A 19,823-nucleotide genomic window follows, 5' to 3' on the forward strand; every position below is an offset into this window, starting at 1 on the left:
TATAATGAAAAAGAAAACATTATTAAAAGAGAACGGCCAATGCCTAAGTTAAATATAAACGCTTCAATAAAAAATTTGTTCGATATTTTCACGATAAAATGGCTCTGTAAATGCATAAAAATCCATTTACAGAGTGAAATTAGTGTGTGGAATAAGAATGTCTTTGACAATTTAGCTGGCAAAAGACACGAAAAATCGTCGATTCTTTCGTATTTGAAGCAATTTGGAAATCGAAGCGGAATAGAATTTAACATTAGTAAATAATATAAAATAAATATTGAAAATTATAACGAGATAGTTACGGGTAATAGATATATTATATGTAAATAAATAGATGTTATATGTTTTTATCAAAGCAAGAATTGGCATTTAGAGGGCATATGGAATATATTGGATTTAATAACAGAGGTAATTATATTAAACTTGTTTATTAATAATCTATTTAATAGATTTAAAGAAAGAATTAACTGATTGCCCCTGGAAGTCGGGTTTTTATAGAAACACAGCTTCCCTATCATCAAATGTCACGGCACGCCCGACATGGAAAAAGGTCTTAGTGCCTACAGGGCAAAAGAAGAAAATAAAAATTATTTTATAATAAAATTTTATTGTTAAATTTGATATGTCTTTTAAAAATATTGTTATTTAAAAACAAATTAAACATGTTATTAAGATAAAATATAAAATTTAAATTTTTTAATTAATGAAAAAAAGTTGACTTATCGACAATTTAATATTTCTTATAATTTTAAAAAAATAATTTACGGTATATTTATCAGAGATTATAACAAAGATATTATAAATATTGTATTAATATTACAAAAATATTTAAAAAATTAGTGTGGCGCTACTGTTGATCGCCTATAGCATGTAAATGTAAGCTAAATCGTTATTGGTCGGTTAATATTGTTTTATAACAATATCAACAGATCGAACAGACCAATAACGATTTAGTTTACATTTTTGTCAAGATTTTTGCGGGAATTCTATAGAGCACACGTGAGAATGTTTTTCCTCGAAGTTTACACTTCCTGACACGTTTATTAAAAGAACTAAACTCGAACTTTGCTATATTTTTTTTATTAAATACTGTATATATAAAATTATGCTATTTTTTAACATTAAACTAAAGATTTAAACTAAGTTTAGTGACTATATACAAATTTCTAATCGGGCTCTCTTAATAAACTAGTATATTATTTTCAAAGTTTGCTGTTATTACGAATAAGTAAGCGTATCACGGTTAGAAATTAATTGATAGAAATGTCTAAGCCGGCTGCAATATGTCGACTGGATGAATGTGTTGTTAATCGGATTGCTGCGGGGGAAGTTATCCAACGTCCTTCAAATGCACTTAAAGAAATGCTAGAAAATAGGTAAGGATATCATTTTTATCAAAGTTTTTAAATTTATTAATAACTTTGATAAATTAAGATGCATATATTTTTACAGTATTGATGCTAAAGCTACTTCAATACAAGTAATAGTGAAATCTGGAGGTATGAAGCTATTGCAAATACAGGACAATGGTACTGGAATTAGGGTAAATATAAAAATTTGTCACAATTCTCGTTGTGGTAGAATTTTACCTATGTGCACTCTCATGGCTGCAGTCACAACTGTTCATGCTCCCACTGGACTCCTCCCAGAGGGGACCCGCCAGTAGGCAGCTGATTGTTTAATGTCACTAGTTATTGATTCACGGTATTTCTTGAACACACATATCAATAACTAACAGGAGCACGAACAGTCACAACCACCACCGTGACAGTGCACATAGGTAAAATTTTACCCTTATTGTTAATAATTATAGTTTGTGCAGATTGAGGTACAAATAAGCTCTGAATGAGATGGTTAGGACCTTATCAGAGTTGTAGCTGTACCCTTAAGAACTAAAAAGTCAGATAAACTGATGGTCTACAATGTGATCCTTTGCAAGATATAACCCCAGATGGAATTTTGAAGACCCTCAAAAATGGGGTAAAGTTTAAAAGTGAAAAAATCTGGAACTATTTCTCAAAGAAATGCTAAAAATGAACTGTTTTTCACTTCTAGAGATGGCTAAAAGCTCGTAAAACATAAAAAAGGCCATTGCATGGACTACAGGGTGTGATTGGAGTTGTGCTGTGCACTCCGTTAAGCCAACACCACCTAGGAATAAAACCTCCAAATGACATTGATGACGTGGCAGCATGCGGCTGATGCTTTATGGATTCTTCGTAAATGATATGTTCCTTCGTTCATTTTTTAAAACAATTTCCAGAAAATAAATAGTGCAACTATGCTAACTTCATTACTATTGATATGTAAAAGTGAAATAAAATTAAAGATGACACAGATAAATATTTCAATGTTTTATTAATGGAAGAGTACACTAAATTCAATTGGTTTATAAGTAATAATCAAATAACTTCTAGGAAATTCTAAGTAAAAAAATTACAAATAAATATACACTTTTTAAATTCAATATTATACAAAGCAGTAGAAATACTTTCAGAATGTTCAGAACATAAAATTAGTTAAACAATACTAGAAAACAAGTTCAAAAAAATTGAGATTTTATTTTTAAAATTTAGATTTTATTCACCATTACATAAGAAGTATACACGTATACTTATTTATACATATGTAGGTACATAAACACAAACAAAAAGAATGAGACTGCTATTAAAATAAACATAACAGATCTAAAATAACAATATCTTTAAAACATATTATACAGAATCAATAAAATATTTCAGTTTTGTTTATGACACTTGTAGGTTAAAACATCCTTTTGCTTCAAAATATCATTGATCTTTTTTGCATAATTTTTTAGCAAAATATTTGAAGAACACAGTAAAATTTTTTAATTATTAAGTCTGAACTATGTCCATTTATACATCTATTGCCTGCAAATAAATCAGATGACAGATTATTTAAAGTATGCCTCTTCCGTATGTCTCTTTGATTGCTCTTCTCTAGAAATAACTTTTCCTTCTCTGATATCATTTTCTGGGTTGTAACATAAACATAAGTAGTACACAAAACAACATCTTCACTTGGATATGTTAAACCTCCTCTATCCATAGAAACTATTAAGTTAATGTCTTATGTTCTACTGTCATCAGAGGTTAAAAAGACTTAACAATACTCACAGTTTACAGATTTAATGACCTGATGTGAGCAGTAGCCAGCAATGTAATGAAGAATAGGCCATGTACACTCTCCTATCTCTTCAAAATCATATTCTTCCACAACAATATTTAAAGAATCAGGAACAACAATACTTTCAATATCCTCTATATTTGTGCATTCAACAAAAATATCATCTTTAGTTACCATTTTTTCTTAGATTTCAATATTAATGAAAATACACTTTGTGTCCTCAGCTTACTTTCAGTTTCAAATAATTGTCTGAGGGATATGTGATAGTTTCCACCAGTTACTGCCATTTGATGGTATTTGTCAAACCTGTCCTCTAGACTATCTGTTTGAATTTTACCAAGAAGATACTTTCTTTATTTTACATTAATCTAATAATCATAAAAATCAATAAGAGCAGCTGTGATGCGCCTTAATGCAGTATATGTTCCTCTAGTTAATTTTTTGTTATCATTTAAAAGATTCCAGTTGTTGATCCACAAGAGAAAACAATTAAGAAATTCAAGTATATGTTTTGAATTTGCAGTTGCTAGTTCTTGTAATGGATTTCTCAGCCTCTGACCTTTAAAAAATGTCTTCACACTCACCACACACCACCATTGATATATTATTTCAATAAATATGGCAGTTGATTCCCATTCTTCAATACTGTTCTTTGGTCCCATATGTCTCAAAGCTACAGCTGTATTATCATTAAATATTTGAATAGCCAGCTTCACATTCTGCCTTTCAATAGAAGTAGGATAGAGGCACTTTAGTGACAAACCACAACCTTATTTTAATAATTGTTCTTTTTCTAACAGATGAAGCATCTTTAAAGATTTAACAAATGCAATGCCTCCCTTCAACTCTTCACTAAAATCTGGAAAATTCAGAGCTTCATCTATTTTATTGAACCAATTATTTCTAATGCACTTTAACAGGTGCACTGTATCACAGAAATAATATAATGATCTTCCATTTGGGTTTTGAACTATCATATTTAATCTTAAAATCTGGAGGGTTGCTAAATAAAAGAAATTGCTTTTTTATTAATTGCATTATTATTTGCAACAACACCTAAAACTTCAAATCCAAGTGATTCAAGTTTTACAATAATATCTGTTATTAATGCAAAAAGAACATTAGCCTGAATGCATTTAACTGGAAGAATGTGGCATACATCTTTGTACTGTGAATCCAAACTTTGGATTATGAAAACAAATGCACTACTGGCACATTTAGCAGAGTCATGAGATCTACCCACTATAATTACAAACGTATACATTTAGTGTACGTTTGTAGTGTATACGTTCTTACAGTTTAGTATACCTTTGTAGTCTAATTGTGATTTTAAATGTATCTGATCAACTAGCGAAAGAATACTTTTGTCTTCTTCACTCAATGTATTTACTCTACTAGATATAAAAATTTTGGGAATGCTGCCCTCACATAGGATTTGTATTAAGTTGGCTACAAACATGAACCAAAGTAGTTGGATTTGGCATTGTCAACATACTACTGCTTCTCAAAAATTTATATGCATGTGGGCTAATAGAATGCACAAGAGACCACAGAACCACAGTATTCCATTCATGTCTTAACTGTGTACTAGTACACTTAACTAATGATAACTGTTATCTTAAAATCAAATCTTACCTTCCTGCTCTGGAAGTACTTCTGAAATCTGTTTTAAAATGTTGTCAACAGTGTTTATATTTTCAATAAGACTATCATCTGTTACTCCAGAAAACTTCTGATATGCAAGTTTTAGGATATCACTTAATTCATTTACATTACTTATCTTTGTGGACACCTTAGTGTTACCAAGAAATTTAACAACGACATTCTGTTCAAAAATATGTACCATTAAGTCTTCTTTGATGATTGCACAGCACAGATTGAGGAACTTCTTCAAAAGTAGTAAAAGTGAATTTTTCTTTCAGTTTAGTATACGACTCCATACTTTCTTCTATTGCATTACTGAGGAAAGTATTCTCCAAGCACTGTCGTCGATCCTCTGGATTTTCTCTTTTGCTGATTAGCTTGGATAAATATGAAGGCCATCCTGGTAATAATGAAGGAACAGCACCTATTAAAAATAAACAAGTAACAGTTTAAATCAGGGCTGTGGAGTCGGAGTCGGAGTCGTGGAGTTTTGTGTTTTGGCCGGAGTCGGAGTCGTCAAAAAATCCGCCGACTCCGACTCCTTTTTTACTTACCAACTTGTTATGTATATGAAACGGAGTCGGATGGTAAGGAAGAGTCGGAGTTGGAGTCGGTAGATTTTTACGCGACTCCACAGCCCTGGTTTAAATAAATCAGGTGACAAATGATACTTGATTAATAAAAAAATCACTCTGACAATCACATTCAGTAAAATTTAATTTTAAAATATTTCTTACCTTTCTTAATTCTTGGCTGATCTAATGGAGCAGTAAGAAGTTTTCCACTTTTTGGGTTGTACATACTTGTGCTACATTCGATGTCATCTGGATGAAAATGTAATTCACATACATGAAAGTAAGCATTGTGTTAATTCCTGTTAATGTTTAAAGTCACTAATGCTAATTCATACATTTCCATTTCCTAATTGTATGTTCTTTCTGAACTTCCATGTTTACAAATACAAATAATAATATATTAAAGTATTCATATTCATATTCTGCATATTCTCTACGGTCTAGACTAAGCAGAACATGCTTTAATCTATACTTGCTAATTTCTAATTTGGATCTTCCCTGTTGGAATAGCCATTCCAAATAAATGTTCTAAAACTGAATACTGTAGAGCGTCGATTTTCCAAATCAATTGGGGACTGGGGTTGTTCGTATAACTGATATTTCGGATAACCGATTTATGTACGAAAAAATAGTTTAACGTATCTGATGTTAAAATTTTTATCCGTTGCGTGTCGCTTCGCGTTGAATTTTCGTCAATGTTAAGCCTAACAAAGACTGTTGTATCATTAAAAATTATTTTTTTATTTTGTACAAACAAAATAAATATATTGGAAAATATATAAACAATAAAAAATTATACTTCAGATGTTAATTTAGTATCAAAAACGTAAAATATTTGAGTAGCTCAAGACATAGCCAAAGATTGCAGCGCCACAGCACTGGCGAAAATTTAAATTTGCCGACTGGAATTCTTTCGGATGATTGACTTTCGGAAAATCGACGCTCTACTGTATATCTAAAACAAAGGCATTTATATAGATATAGATCAACATGAATTTTTATGAACAAAACAATTTAAAAAGAATCTCTCTCTCATTAAACAAACTTACCATTATGAGCTAAAACAAAGTAAGCTATTCTAAAGTATTGTTTACCAGTTAAAAATGGCCTGCTTATGAGGTTTATTCCATCTTAAAAGGTAAAAAAAGATTTAAATTACTCACCACTGACTGTTTTGTAGGTACAAAGTTGTCTTGATGAATTGCAGATATCCATTTCTGCCATAAAACTTCATCTGAAGGGAAACTAAAAGCACTAACTTTTGATCCTGTTGCATAGTTCCCTTTGCAAGCTGGTACACACCACTTTCAAGGCATATCGCTTATCCTGAAAGAACCTTAGCTAGGAAGTATAAATATACTAAAGTAAATAATAAATCCAATTCAAAGAACAAAAGACTGAAAAACAGCATGTTTGAGACGTCAAGCTTGGAAATAGTTGTTAGAAAGGACCACTAGTAGTGACATTACATGAGATTTCTGAAAGTGTTTGGAGGCTGTATTCTTAGGTGGTGTTGGTTAAGACCATCATATGTTTAAGAAGCAGCCCTTAGGCTGATTTTGAGGAAGCTATATCTCATGAAGTTTTATCTACATGATGTTTTAGTTAATGAATAAATTATTTAATTATCTGTGTTTGAATCACATGTAGATCATTGATTCTTTTGACTTTTTACTCCTACAGGAATGGTCTTTAGCTCTGATAAGGTCCTAGTTACTTCATTCAGAACTGCATTGTGCCTGAATGGAGATTAATTTCATATTTTTTGTTTATTAAAATATAATCAGAATTTAATACCATTAATTCCTGTGAAAAAATAGATTTTTTCACTAAAAAGGTAATGAAATTTCAACTGTTGATTAGATTTAACATAAAATTGATACAGAGAATGTAAGTGTGATACAAAGTAATGGTATTTACATATTGCTTCTTTAAAAGATAAATAAAAACAATATATGTGTAATGAAGTTGACTTTTTGAAATAAATAAAAATAATGATTAAGTTAGATATATATATAAAACAGATATTAAATGTATATACAATAATACAAAGTAAAAGGAAATACAGAAAAATATTAGTTTCCTTTCTTTGTGCTAACAAAAGCATTTAAATTGGAAATATTTTCCATTGTTTGTGTAATATTTAATAATTAAATATGTATTTAAAATTTAATTTTATCATATAATAAATATTTTAGAAAGAAGATTTGGATATTGTTTGCCAACGATTTACTACCAGTAAATTACAAAAATTTGAAGATTTGTCTGCCATTGCGACTTATGGTTTTCGAGGAGAAGCGTTAGCCAGTATTAGCCATGTTGCTCATGTTACAATTATCACTAAAACTGCTGATTCAAAATGTGCATATAAGTATGTTTATTTAAGAAAAATTTAATTTTATTTCATAATATTGAATTTTCTTTGATAAAATAATAATAATTTTGCAGAGTTTCATATTGTGATGGAAAACCAAAATCAGTACCAAAAGCTTGTGCAGGAAATCAGGGAACACAAATTGTTGTAAGTTAAGAATGATATTTGTTTTAAACTTTATAAACAGATTAACAATAACTTTTTTCTACTTTTTATTACAATTACTATTTTTACTTTCCTGGCTCTGTTATAAATAACAAGGGAAAGTATAGCAACAGATCAAAAAAGTCCCCGTCAGGATTTTCACATTTTTGAACTCTGGACCTTGAAACATCAAGAATTGCATAAAAATTCAGGGTTTTTTTTTCTGTATGTATAGATTGCATGTGTGGGGGAACAATTTTGTTCACCCACTTTGAACCTTAATAACTCCTGTGCTTTTTGTCGAACATTTCTGAAATTTTGTGGCGAGGTTTGTGTATTAGGAAGATCAATGCTGTTAAATTTTGATGGTTAAAGGTTGCCAGGGTGGGGAGATAAAGAGGAGTCATGTGTCATTGTTGAGACTTAGAAATTCATACAATGTCAGTGCATAATTACAGACAAGAGGTACATCAAATTGAATGTGATCTCGTGCTCCTCCTGCCATGAACAGCATCCTTTAGGATCTAAGTTTCTATTATGTAATTTAAATAATGCAATTTATCGGTTTTATCTTTATCTAATTCTTAATAAAGTGTATTATGAAGACTAGAGACCTGAATAATTTATTTAACAGTCACAAGTGGTGTTGGACTTAATGATGATTTTACTCGTTATTAGCATTTACAATTTTTTTATAAAACTCATTCCCGCCCTCAAAATTAAGCTTTTTGCCATTTTATAATAATTAAATATATAAAAGTTTTTTAATAAAATATCATACATGCATCTGATAATTTTGATGTTTTAGTTAATGAATAAATTATTTAATTATCTATAGTTGAATCTGGTAAAATACATATTATTAAGTGTAAATGAAATTTACAACACATTTAAGTAATAATTTAATTTATTAATATGTAAATAAAAAATGTAGAATGCATTAAAATATAAAACTTTCTGAGAGGTTTTTTACCTGTCAGTAAAAAGGCATTTAGCAAATAAAATGATTAATTATTTTTTAATTTAATTATTTAAAACAATAAATCAATACTTGTTTCAGGTAGAAGACTTATTTTATAATATGATAACACGTAGAAAAGCATTAAGAAGTGCTGCAGAAGAACATTCTAAAATAACTGAAGTTGTAAGCAGATATGCAATTCATAATGCCAATATTGGCTTTTCATTAAAAAAGGTAATTATTTAATAATTTCTTTGAATAATAGAATTCAAGAAATATAATAATAATAATAATTGTTATAATAGCATGGCGAATCTGGAACAGATGTTCATACTCCGTCAGGTTCAACAGTATTGGATAACATTCGTATTATTTATGGAAATAGTGTTGCAAGGTAAGATATAAATTTGATTAAGTCTCCATTTTTAACATTTAATATCATTTATACTTTTGTGCAACCATATGAAATTTCTGGAAATGAATAAAGTTAATGTACACAGTAAATTACTCAAGCAAATTTTAGAGCTTTAGTGATCAGTTTATAACTTTTTTTTTTTTCAATTAATTATAACTTTTAGCATATTTTAATAATTATACCAGTTTTAATAGTTCAGGTTGCATTTTACATATAAAACCAAGCTTAACATACAATAATAATCAATACAAATAAAAACATCAAATAACCTGATTCTTGAATATCAAACTATCTGCCAGATTACATTGGGCTATATTTAATTAGATATTTAGTAATTTTGCATAGAGATGGGTGATTAAGTTGCCATCTTGTAATAAATTTAATAATTATAAATAATTTTAATATAATTTTAAAAAGTTCTGTAGATGAATTGCAGATATCCATTTCTGCCATAAAACTTCATCTGAAGGGAAACTAAAAGCACTAACTTTTGATCCTGTTGCATAGTTCCCTTTGCAAGCTGGTACACACCACTTTCAAGGCATATCGCTTATCCTGAAAGAACCTTAGCTAGGAAGTATAAATATACTAAAGTAAATAATAAATCCAATTCAAAGAACAAAAGACTGAAAAACAGCATGTTTGAGACGTCGAGCTTGGAAATAGTTGTTAGAAAGGACCACTAGTAGTGACATTACATGAGATTTCTGAAAGTGTTTGGAGGCTGTATTCTTAGGTGGTGTTGGTTAAGACCATCATATGTTTAAGAAGCAGCCCTTAGGCTGATTTTGAGGAAGCTATATCTCATGAAGTTTTATCTACATGATGTTTTAGTTAATGAATAAATTATTTAATTATCTGTGTTTGAATCACATGTAGATCATTGATTCTTTTGACTTTTTACTCCTACAGGAATGGTCTTTAGCTCTGATAAGGTCCTAGTTACTTCATTCAGAACTGCATTGTGCCTGAATGGAGATTAATTTCATATTTTTTGTTTATTAAAATATAATCAGAATTTAATACCATTAATTCCTGTGAAAAAATAGATTTTTTCACTAAAAAGGTAATGAAATTTCAACTGTTGATTAGATTTAACATAAAATTGATACAGAGAATGTAAGTGTGATACAAAGTAATGGTATTTACATATTGCTTCTTTAAAAGATAAATAAAAACAATATATGTGTAATGAAGTTGACTTTTTGAAATAAATAAAAATAATGATTAAGTTAGATATATATATAAAACAGATATTAAATGTATATACAATAATACAAAGTAAAAGGAAATACAGAAAAATATTAGTTTCCTTTCTTTGTGCTAACAAAAGCATTTAAATTGGAAATATTTTCCATTGTTTGTGTAATATTTAATAATTAAATATGTATTTAAAATTTAATTTTATCATATAATAAATATTTTAGAAAGAAGATTTGGATATTGTTTGCCAACGATTTACTACCAGTAAATTACAAAAATTTGAAGANAGAATTAGTCTGGAGTGGGACTCGAATATCCAACTTCTGCTTATTATGAGGATGTGTTGCCAGTTATGATACCAGACCTTCACATATAGAACTAATAGTATTATTAATATTTGATATAATCAGTATGGTTATATCTAAATTATTAATAGTTAATTGGCAATATATCTGCATAATAAGTGGAAGTTAAAGGTATGAGTCGCACTCCTGGCTGATTCTTTTCTTCCAGAACTTTATAAATTAAATATTAATTTATTTATAATTATTAAATTTATTATGAGATGGTGATAGGCAAATTATTATATCTAATATCTCAATATCTATATATTACAGCTACAATTAATAATTGTAGCTGTAATATAGCCTGATACAATCTGGCAGACTGTTTGATATTAACAATAATCAATACTGCCGGTTTTAATTGGGCAATAATATGTGTAAATTACTTAAAAACATTCACATAATTTGGACTAAAGATAGATGGTTAAGCTTCCATATTGTAGCAAATGACCTGTATGCTTATGTCTTGTAAATTAATTGGTCTGGAAGTTAAGAAATCGGGGTAGCAAAATTGGCAATACAGCTTCACAATAAGTAGAATTTTTCAGATTTGAGTTCCTTGCCTTTCTTAATTTTTTTCCCTTCCAGTATATTCTAAATTAAGTTATTTTTAAGTATTAAATTTAGCACAAGATGGTGGTTAACTGCCTATTTTTGGTTCAAATTATGTAATATCTTTATAGTTAGTTAGTCATTAAAAATTCAGTGTACCATTTGATCTATATTTTATAAATTATTTTGATAAATGCATGCCTATTCTGAAAATCTGAAAACAACTTTCTGATGGTCAAACTCATCAACAATCTTTCAAATTGACAGCTTTTTAATCTGAGATATTAAGCTGCAAACTGTAGATTAAGAGTTACTTTACTTTTTGTATTCACCAACCTAATTAACATTAGACTATTAAATCTTTAAATTGAAGTGAAGAGCTATGTTACAAGTTCTTTAATGTGTATAGATGCATCATGATATATCCATGAATTGTCATAAGCCAAGTAAATACATGATTTCAAGTTTGGTAGACAATGAATTCTAACAGTAAAAGAAACTATACTAATTTCAGGATAGAAGTATTATTAGAACTACAGTAGAGCATCAATTATCTGAATATTATTGACATAATGTATTATGAAGTATTGTAGTTTTTTTATATTTTGAAATATTTCAGATAAGTTTAAACATTTTAAAACTGTCTATTAGATATTATTATTTTTAAGAATTATTAGAATTATATTAATTTATTTGAAATACAGTGTGTCTATAAAGTCCATGTGCACTTTTAAATATTAATAATTTTGGAACTATACACGATAGAATTAATTTGTAAAGACATTTATAAGCCTGATGTGTCTAGTTTTTTCTTCTTTTTTCAAAAATTAATTATTATCCTTTTATCTATTATTATTTACTTATTGAATCTTCAATATGACTGTTTTCTTTTCAGAATTGTTATTGACCCATGGACCCTTCTTTGGACAGAAATGACGGATTTCAGCTCACCCAACCAAAGAATGCAGTTTACTTTTTCTTCTAGAGAAGTCATAGGTCAATAACAATTCTGAAAAATTCATTATGAAGTTTCAAAAATAAACAAAATAAGAGATAAAAGAATAATCAATTTTTGAAGTAATGAGAAAAAACTACACACATTAGGTTCATGGAGGTTTTTACAGATTAATTCTACCTTGTGTAGTTCCAAAACTATTAATATTTAAAAGTGCATATGGAGTTTATAGACATCTTGTATGAAAAATATAGATATTTTTCATTAATATTTTTTTCTATTAATGTAAACAATATTGATTATTTCATTGTAGAGAATTGCTAAGTTTTGAATGTGAAGATACACAGCTGAAATTCAAAGTATCTGGATATATTTCTAATGCTAATTATTCAGTTAAGAAGTGCATATTTTTACTTTTTATAAATCGTAAGTTTATAATTTATATCAGAATTTCTAAATCATACATTGCTGTTATAATATTTATTAATAAATAATTTTTTTTATTTTAGACAGACTCGTAGAATGTACTGCATTGAGAAAAGCTATTGAATCCATTTACATTGCTTACTTACCAAAGAATAGTCATCCATTTCTTTACATGGGGTATGAAACTTAACTTAACTTGTAGTAAGACATAAGAATTAGATGATACTCACCAAGCTCTGTTTGTATATAAGATTTAATATCCAGAGTTCAAGAAACTACATAGTTTGAAGTGGCTTAATAGTCGATAATTTCATGTTTTTTGCTTTCAATTACATAATTTTTGGGCTGAAATTTGAAAAAATTGTAAACCTATAAATCCCTACTGTCTTCCGTTCAGCTATCTGTCTTTCCTTAATCTTGAAGATAGAGTTAGATAGATGAAAGAGGGTCCAATTATGGAAACCTCAGGCAGGATGCCCCGATTAATCATATAAGAACTTTCAATGCAAACTGGAAGTCATGTTATTTCAGTTCAAAAATTTTTTTCTGAAAGATGTTAGATAGATGATTGGCATGACTCTATTATTAAAGGGATAGTATGATGTACAGGGAAACTAAGTTGAGGTGGAGAGCATATATTTTAAATGAATTAAATTAAAAATATGATTAAAAATTGCAGCCTGGCATAGTGACTATGTCACAATAAATAATTGCTTGTTTCATCTTAGGTTGCTAAATCCCATAAACAGAGGACACTTGGGCATTTTTACTTTCCCTGCTGTTATGTATAACAGAGGAAAAGTATGGCAACCTGGCAAAAATGATCCCAGATTTTTACATTTTTGGACTCAGGACCACAAGAAATGAAAAAAAAATTTTGGGGGTATCCATACACATTAACATTAACATCTATACATACAGAAATAACAATTTTGTTCACCCTCTTTGAAGCTTAATAACTGCTGTGCTTTTTGTTGAAAATTTGTGAAATTTGGCTGAGAGGTCTTTTTATTAGGGGGATTGATGCTATTAAATTTTGGTGATTAAAGCTCGAGGGGGTGGGAGGTAAAGAGGGTTGTGTGTATCTCCAATAGGATTGGACTTAATGATGATTTTACTCAATATTAGCACTCACAATTTTTTATAAATCCATCCTTACTCTCAAAATTAAGCTTTTTGCCATTTTTTTTTAATAATTAAAAATATAAAAAGTTTTTAATAACAGATAGCACTACACTCAGTTTTAAATGTTGCTGGGAAAGTTAAGCAACTCATTGCTGGCTTTTTTCCATTGGTTATTATAAAATTGGTATAATAACATAAGAATTTTGATAAAATTATTGAAGTAAAGTGTTTTCCTTAGTTTTTGTAATGATTTATTTAATACAATATAAAAGTCAATAAATATTTATTTACATTATGTGATGATTCTGATGAGAAATATAAAGAAATAATAGAAAAATAAAATAAAATTCCATCTTTTTTTATTAGTGTTTTTTTTTTTTTTGAGAAATAACAACAATTGTAAGAAATAATCTATTCATACTTCATTAGTAAATCATACAAAATTACATATTCATTAATTATAATTTTGATTTAAATTTATGATTGTGTTAAAATGATTTTGAAGTCAAAAATTAAATTTTTTATATTTTTAAATTCAGTTAATTATTTAAGTTTGTACTATTGCACAATAATTCATATTGTTAAATAGTTTATATTCACACACACACACCTCTACAATATAAAAATCATAAAACACATGATGTACAATAATAATTTGTTAAAATATTCTATACACAATTATTATAGACATAATAGCCAAGTGATTAGATATGCTTCCAAAGGTAAAATGTAAAATTTAATTTTTTCTTTATTGCTATTTATATTGATTTTTATTTATATTTGATAATTTATAACTTAGAGCAAAGTTTACGTTTTATTTAGATTAGAAATTTCACCACAAAATGTCGATGTCAATGTTCATCCTACAAAACACGAAGTTCATTTTCTTCACGAAGAAGCAATAATAGAGAAAATACAGCAATCTGTCGATGCAAAGCTATTAGGGTCGAATAAATCCAGAACATTTTTAACGCAAGTAAGAAATTGTCATCATAACAATAATATATAATTTTATCATTATATGCTAATTATGTTTGCTTTAGATAGTTCAGTTGATTTCTGCAAACAAGTTTTTTCGAGAAATCTGGAAGGGCATTAATGAAACAGTCTAGATCTGTTTTCATTAATTTCTTATTTGTACAGATTATAAATTAATATAATGATACTTTATATGAAAAATAGCTAATATTTCAATAGATGACTAACTTGTTTATAATTGGATTCAAGATTAAATTTTCATTAATAAATATATGGATTGTCCACTTAAACATATGTCAAAGAGTAAAAGAAATCTTACCACATTGCGGCAGTGTATGCATGTGATGCATGCTTATTTCAGTGCTAAAATAAATGATACTTAAATATCTATTCGGGGACAAAAGATTAATTCATTTAAAAAATGCCACAATAATAAATTAATGCATTCATTAAAATAAAATAAATTAATCAACAAAAGAAACATGTAACAATTTTGTGGTAATTCAGCAATAATACGCAAAATTTTCAAACATCAAACAAAGATAAAAATGCTCTTTGTCCTGTGTTCATTGATAGCACCTGGAACAGTGTTCAATATTTGAACATTCTAAACAGGACAACAGATAAATGGCTTGATGACAATGCTGGTGAAACTACAACAGCTTTAATATTGGTACAGTGATGTATCAGCTCATTTTCAGACAGATCGGTGACATGAAAAAACATTTGACAATTACTAGATAGAATATGTTACGTGGCTACCCCATTCTCCAGTCTGGATTTTTTCCTATGAAGTAACTTAAAAGCATCATATGATATGGAGAGAGATATATGAGAGGCTGTAAAATAGTGACACCAGGAATGCTAGTGACAACCATAGTGCCATATTCAACTGTCTATGTCTTGTATTGCTGTTGAAGACAGTGATTTTGAACATGTTCTCATACAAAATGAAGCTCACTTCTTTGTATCAATTTCTAAAATGTCTTTATCCTTTACAGTCAGAGATTATTTGTGTATTAATCCGTGTTTGGTGATATTTGAGATGCTGAATAATCTTAAATTGATTCCTTTTGATTATTTTTAGTGCCAAAACAAGCATGCACATGTGTAGACTTGTAATGCTGGAAAGATCTCCTTTGCCCCTGGACAGATATTTCAGTGGAGAACCTATAAATACACAAGTGTACCAATTAAGTAATGAGACTGTTCTTATAACATAAACACAAACCTTTATTTTTCAAAAAAATTTAGGCATTTTTGAAATAATTTCTTGTTATAGCTCTACAATATTGACATCAATTGTAGAAATTACTGAAGATGCAATGGAAGTCTTTAATTGAAATATTGTTGTGCTGTTTGGTCATTACCTTCTAGATGTTTCGCATCTCAACAAAATGTTTTCATTACAAGGCCAATTCAATTTGCAGAAATAAAAGTCAGTAAGAGCCAAATCATATGAATAGAGTCAATGTTAAATGGCTGACTGTGGTTTGTGTAGAGTCCAAAATCTAATAAGTAGCATGTTAAGAGCAAGTGTATTATCATACAAGAGAAAACAATCGTTGATAAGCTATTCATTTCTCATTTGGCACATTTATTCTCATACCCATTTCATGACATTTAAATAATACTGCATTAATCGTTGATTGTCCCTTTGGAAACAAATTTTTTTGATAAATAATACGAGCATAATCAAAAAAGTAATCAACATCATCATCACTCACAATTTTTCAAGTCTAATCTGCCACACTGAGGAAGCTTTCCTCCATTTTGTAGATTATCTTTTCAGCACTAAACACAATTTTTAAATCTCATAAAATTTCTTTGGGACTTTTCTCTAATCTGAGTAAAATTTAATGACTATCCATTGCTCCATGTTACACTCGTCTATCTGATGCATAGAGTAATTTTAAAATAAGAAAAACTTATTAAGTTTAATTCCAAATCTAAATATTGTAAATTGATCTGAATTTGATATTGAAATTAGTTTCATGTTTCTATATCTTTCAGGCACTGTTACCCGAAATTTCTGTAACAGCTTCAACTGTAGTCAAATCTAATCAAGAAACTCAAAAAGTATACGATCATCATTTAGTTAGAACTGACAGTAAAGAGCAAAAATTGGATGCTTTTCTTCAACCAAAACCGAAAGTGGCAACATCGGAACAAACTATGGAAGCTCCTACTCCAATGGAGGTTGAAGAACCCGAAATAGAAACAGAAAAAGAGTGATTATCATCGACATTAATTTTGTTTATATATATTTATTTATTTATTATTTTTTAATTTGGATCATATTTTCTAGAGAAAATAGTAAAGATAAATTGGAACGTAGAGAAATTCAATTAACAAGTGTTCATAATTTAATTAAAGAGGTAGAAGAAAGTTGTCATAATGGTAAACATTTATTTACAAATTTACATTTTCATTTAAACAGCATCAGTTTTTTATTTTAGGCTATTTGGCCATTCTAAAATATTTTGGATCTATTTTGGTGTTAGACAGATGAAAAAACCTGGAAAACTCCACATGGCCAGCTTGTTGGTCAGATGGAATCCATGATTAAGTGTACAGTGGTTACATTATTATAGAAATGTGTTATAATTCTTGTGATTATTAATTAATCAAAAATTAATTTTAATTATTAAGATGTACACAAGATGGCAATGTTATCCATCTTGTGTACACCTGTAAGCTAAATACAGTGGACAATTGGTTAGTGAACAAATCGGACAACAAACACTTTTGCAAAAGATTTTTGTTTGGACAATGAACTCAAGTTCGGATAACAAACATCTCACAGAACAAACACAAGAAGAAGCAATGTAAAATAACAAATACCGATTGATATTCATTTATCTCCAGGTGACAATTTGAAACCTTTCGGAGTGCGGGAAACGTTGACATTGATGTTCAACTCAATACTGATCAAATATTATTCCTCTGAACTTTGAAACTCTTCCTTGTAATTCCAGCCTTTTATTTACCTTTGTGAAAGAAATAATTTTTTAATCTTCACAAGACTATCTAGCACTTGTTAAGTTTTGCATCAGTTTTTATTTTTGAAAGGTGAGAGTTTAACTGTCCCATCAGATATTTGTTGACATTTTAACACCAAATTTCGAATTTCATCCGAGCCTCACATTCACATAATTTTTTTGTGCACTAGTTGATTTCTGTTCTTTGAATTTTGTAAGTGCTTTTCTAAACTTTTTATTTAAAAAAGAAACTGATAATATTATGGAGCCTAAAAAGAGTGGAGTGTCAAGAACCATGCTCACCATAGAAACCAAGCAAGAGATAATAGCCAAGGTGAATAGTGGGCAAAAGATGTCTGATGTTGATCGGCAGTATGGCTTGACCAGGTCTACAGCAGGCACAAACTTAGCTAAGAAATATATAATCAAGAAGATCCAAGCAGCTAAAGGAGTAATGAAAATCACATCTGAGAAACAAAAATGTGTCATCTGTGAAAAAATTGAGAGATTGCTTTTAATTTGGATAAAAGAAAGGGAAATGAAAAGAGATGTAACTAGTATGATTATCATTCAAGAGAAAGCTAGAGAAATTTTTGAAGAACTGAAGAAACAAACTTCACATTTGTTCACATGAGGAGATAAAATTCAAGGCTACCACTGGATGGTTTGCAAAGTTTAGAAGGAGATCTAGCATTAAAAATGTCGTAATTCACAGTGAGTCTGCTAGTGCAGATAAAGAAGAAGCTGAGAAGTTCTGTCTCAAATTTGAAGAATTTGTTAAAAAAGAAGGATATTGTCCACAACAAATTTTTAATTGTGATGAAACTGGCTTATTTTGGAAGCACATGCAGAACTCTGCCTATATCATAAAAGGCAAAAAAATATTCCTGGGCATAAACCCATGAAAGACCGATTGACATTAGTTTTGGGAGCTAATGTTAGTGGTGATATGAAGCTTATCCTGCTTTTTATCTATCACTCTGAGGACCCTAGAGCATTCAAAATAATTCCATAATTAAAGAAAAATGCCAGTGATATGGAGATCGAATAAAAAGGCATGAGTCATGCAGGCTCTTTTCAAAGAATGGCTAATGAATTGCCATTAAAAGCACTGTTGCTATTGGACAGTGCACCAGTACACCCAAAAGACCTTGAAGATAATTTGCTGGAAGAATTTCCCTAGTTGACAGTTCAGTTTCTACCTCCAAATACCACTTTGTTGATTCAATTAACGAATCAAGAAGTTATTGCAGGTTTCAAGAAATTGTACATTTGAACACTGTTTCGGTGGTGTTTTGAAGCATGCCAGTTCTCCTCAACAATGACATTAAAAATGTTTCGGAAAGAAAAATTTGATATTTTCAAAGCTGTATGACTCATTCAAAAGGCATGGTCAGAAGTCACTCAACAACGGTTGAATTCTGCTTGGCGAAAGCTGTGTCCCTCCTGCATTCAGTGAGATGAAGATGATGTCCTTGAAATTATGGATGAAGTTGTGATAACTGCTAGAGATCTGGAATTGGAAGTGAATGAAGATGGCATTGAAACCTGAAATTGATCTGACGACAGAAGAACTCCAAGAACTCTTGAATGAAGAACACCAAGAAACTCAGCAAGATGTATTTTCTTCTGAAAAAAAAAAGATGATGAAAGAGGAATAATGCCGATATCTGCTATTAAAGATCTTTTGAAGAAGTGGAGGGATGTCAGAACAACGGTCATAGAATGGCATCCAAACCAGGTTGAGGTTAACAGGCTTGGGAATCTCTACTATGATAATGCTATTAATTACTTCTGAAAAATCTTAGAGAGATTAAAATCAATCGACATTGGACAGATTCTTTAACACTCCACAAACAAGAAAAAAACATGACTGATCAAAATGCAAGACTTTGTATATTTGTATTTTTATTATTACATATAAACATAGTAAGAAAGTATATTATTCATTTCTCATTTGGCACATTTATTCTCATACCCATTTCATGACATTTAAATA

At 29.3% G+C, this 19,823-nt stretch overlaps 1 protein-coding gene across 2 annotated transcripts; it reads left to right on the forward strand.

Moving 5' to 3' along the window:
• The first annotated feature begins 965 nt into the window (after positions 1-965).
• On the forward strand, positions 966-18,053 carry LOC111624469 (DNA mismatch repair protein Mlh1-like). Of its 2 annotated transcripts, XM_023367313.1 has the most exons (12): positions 966-1,376; positions 1,453-1,543; positions 7,565-7,737; positions 7,815-7,887; positions 8,945-9,079; positions 9,151-9,239; positions 12,628-12,740; positions 12,824-12,917; positions 14,688-14,841; positions 16,857-17,074; positions 17,152-17,221; positions 17,303-17,348. In XM_023367313.1, exons 1-12 carry the CDS (start codon positions 1,264-1,266, stop codon positions 17,318-17,320), a joined length of 1,341 nt encoding a protein of 446 aa, XP_023223081.1. In that variant the 5' UTR covers positions 966-1,263; the 3' UTR covers positions 17,321-17,348. The 2 variants fall into 2 exon arrangements, with proteins under 2 accessions (XP_023223081.1, XP_023223080.1); XM_023367312.1 differs by having other exon boundaries at positions 17,152-18,053.
• The last annotated feature ends 1,770 nt before the right edge of the window (positions 18,054-19,823 follow it).

This window comes from Centruroides sculpturatus, unplaced genomic scaffold (genome assembly GCF_000671375.1).
Source record: "Centruroides sculpturatus isolate CEXI.00-Female unplaced genomic scaffold, Cexi_2.0 scaffold286, whole genome shotgun sequence".
Classification (NCBI taxonomy): Eukaryota; Metazoa; Arthropoda; class Arachnida; order Scorpiones; family Buthidae; genus Centruroides; species Centruroides sculpturatus.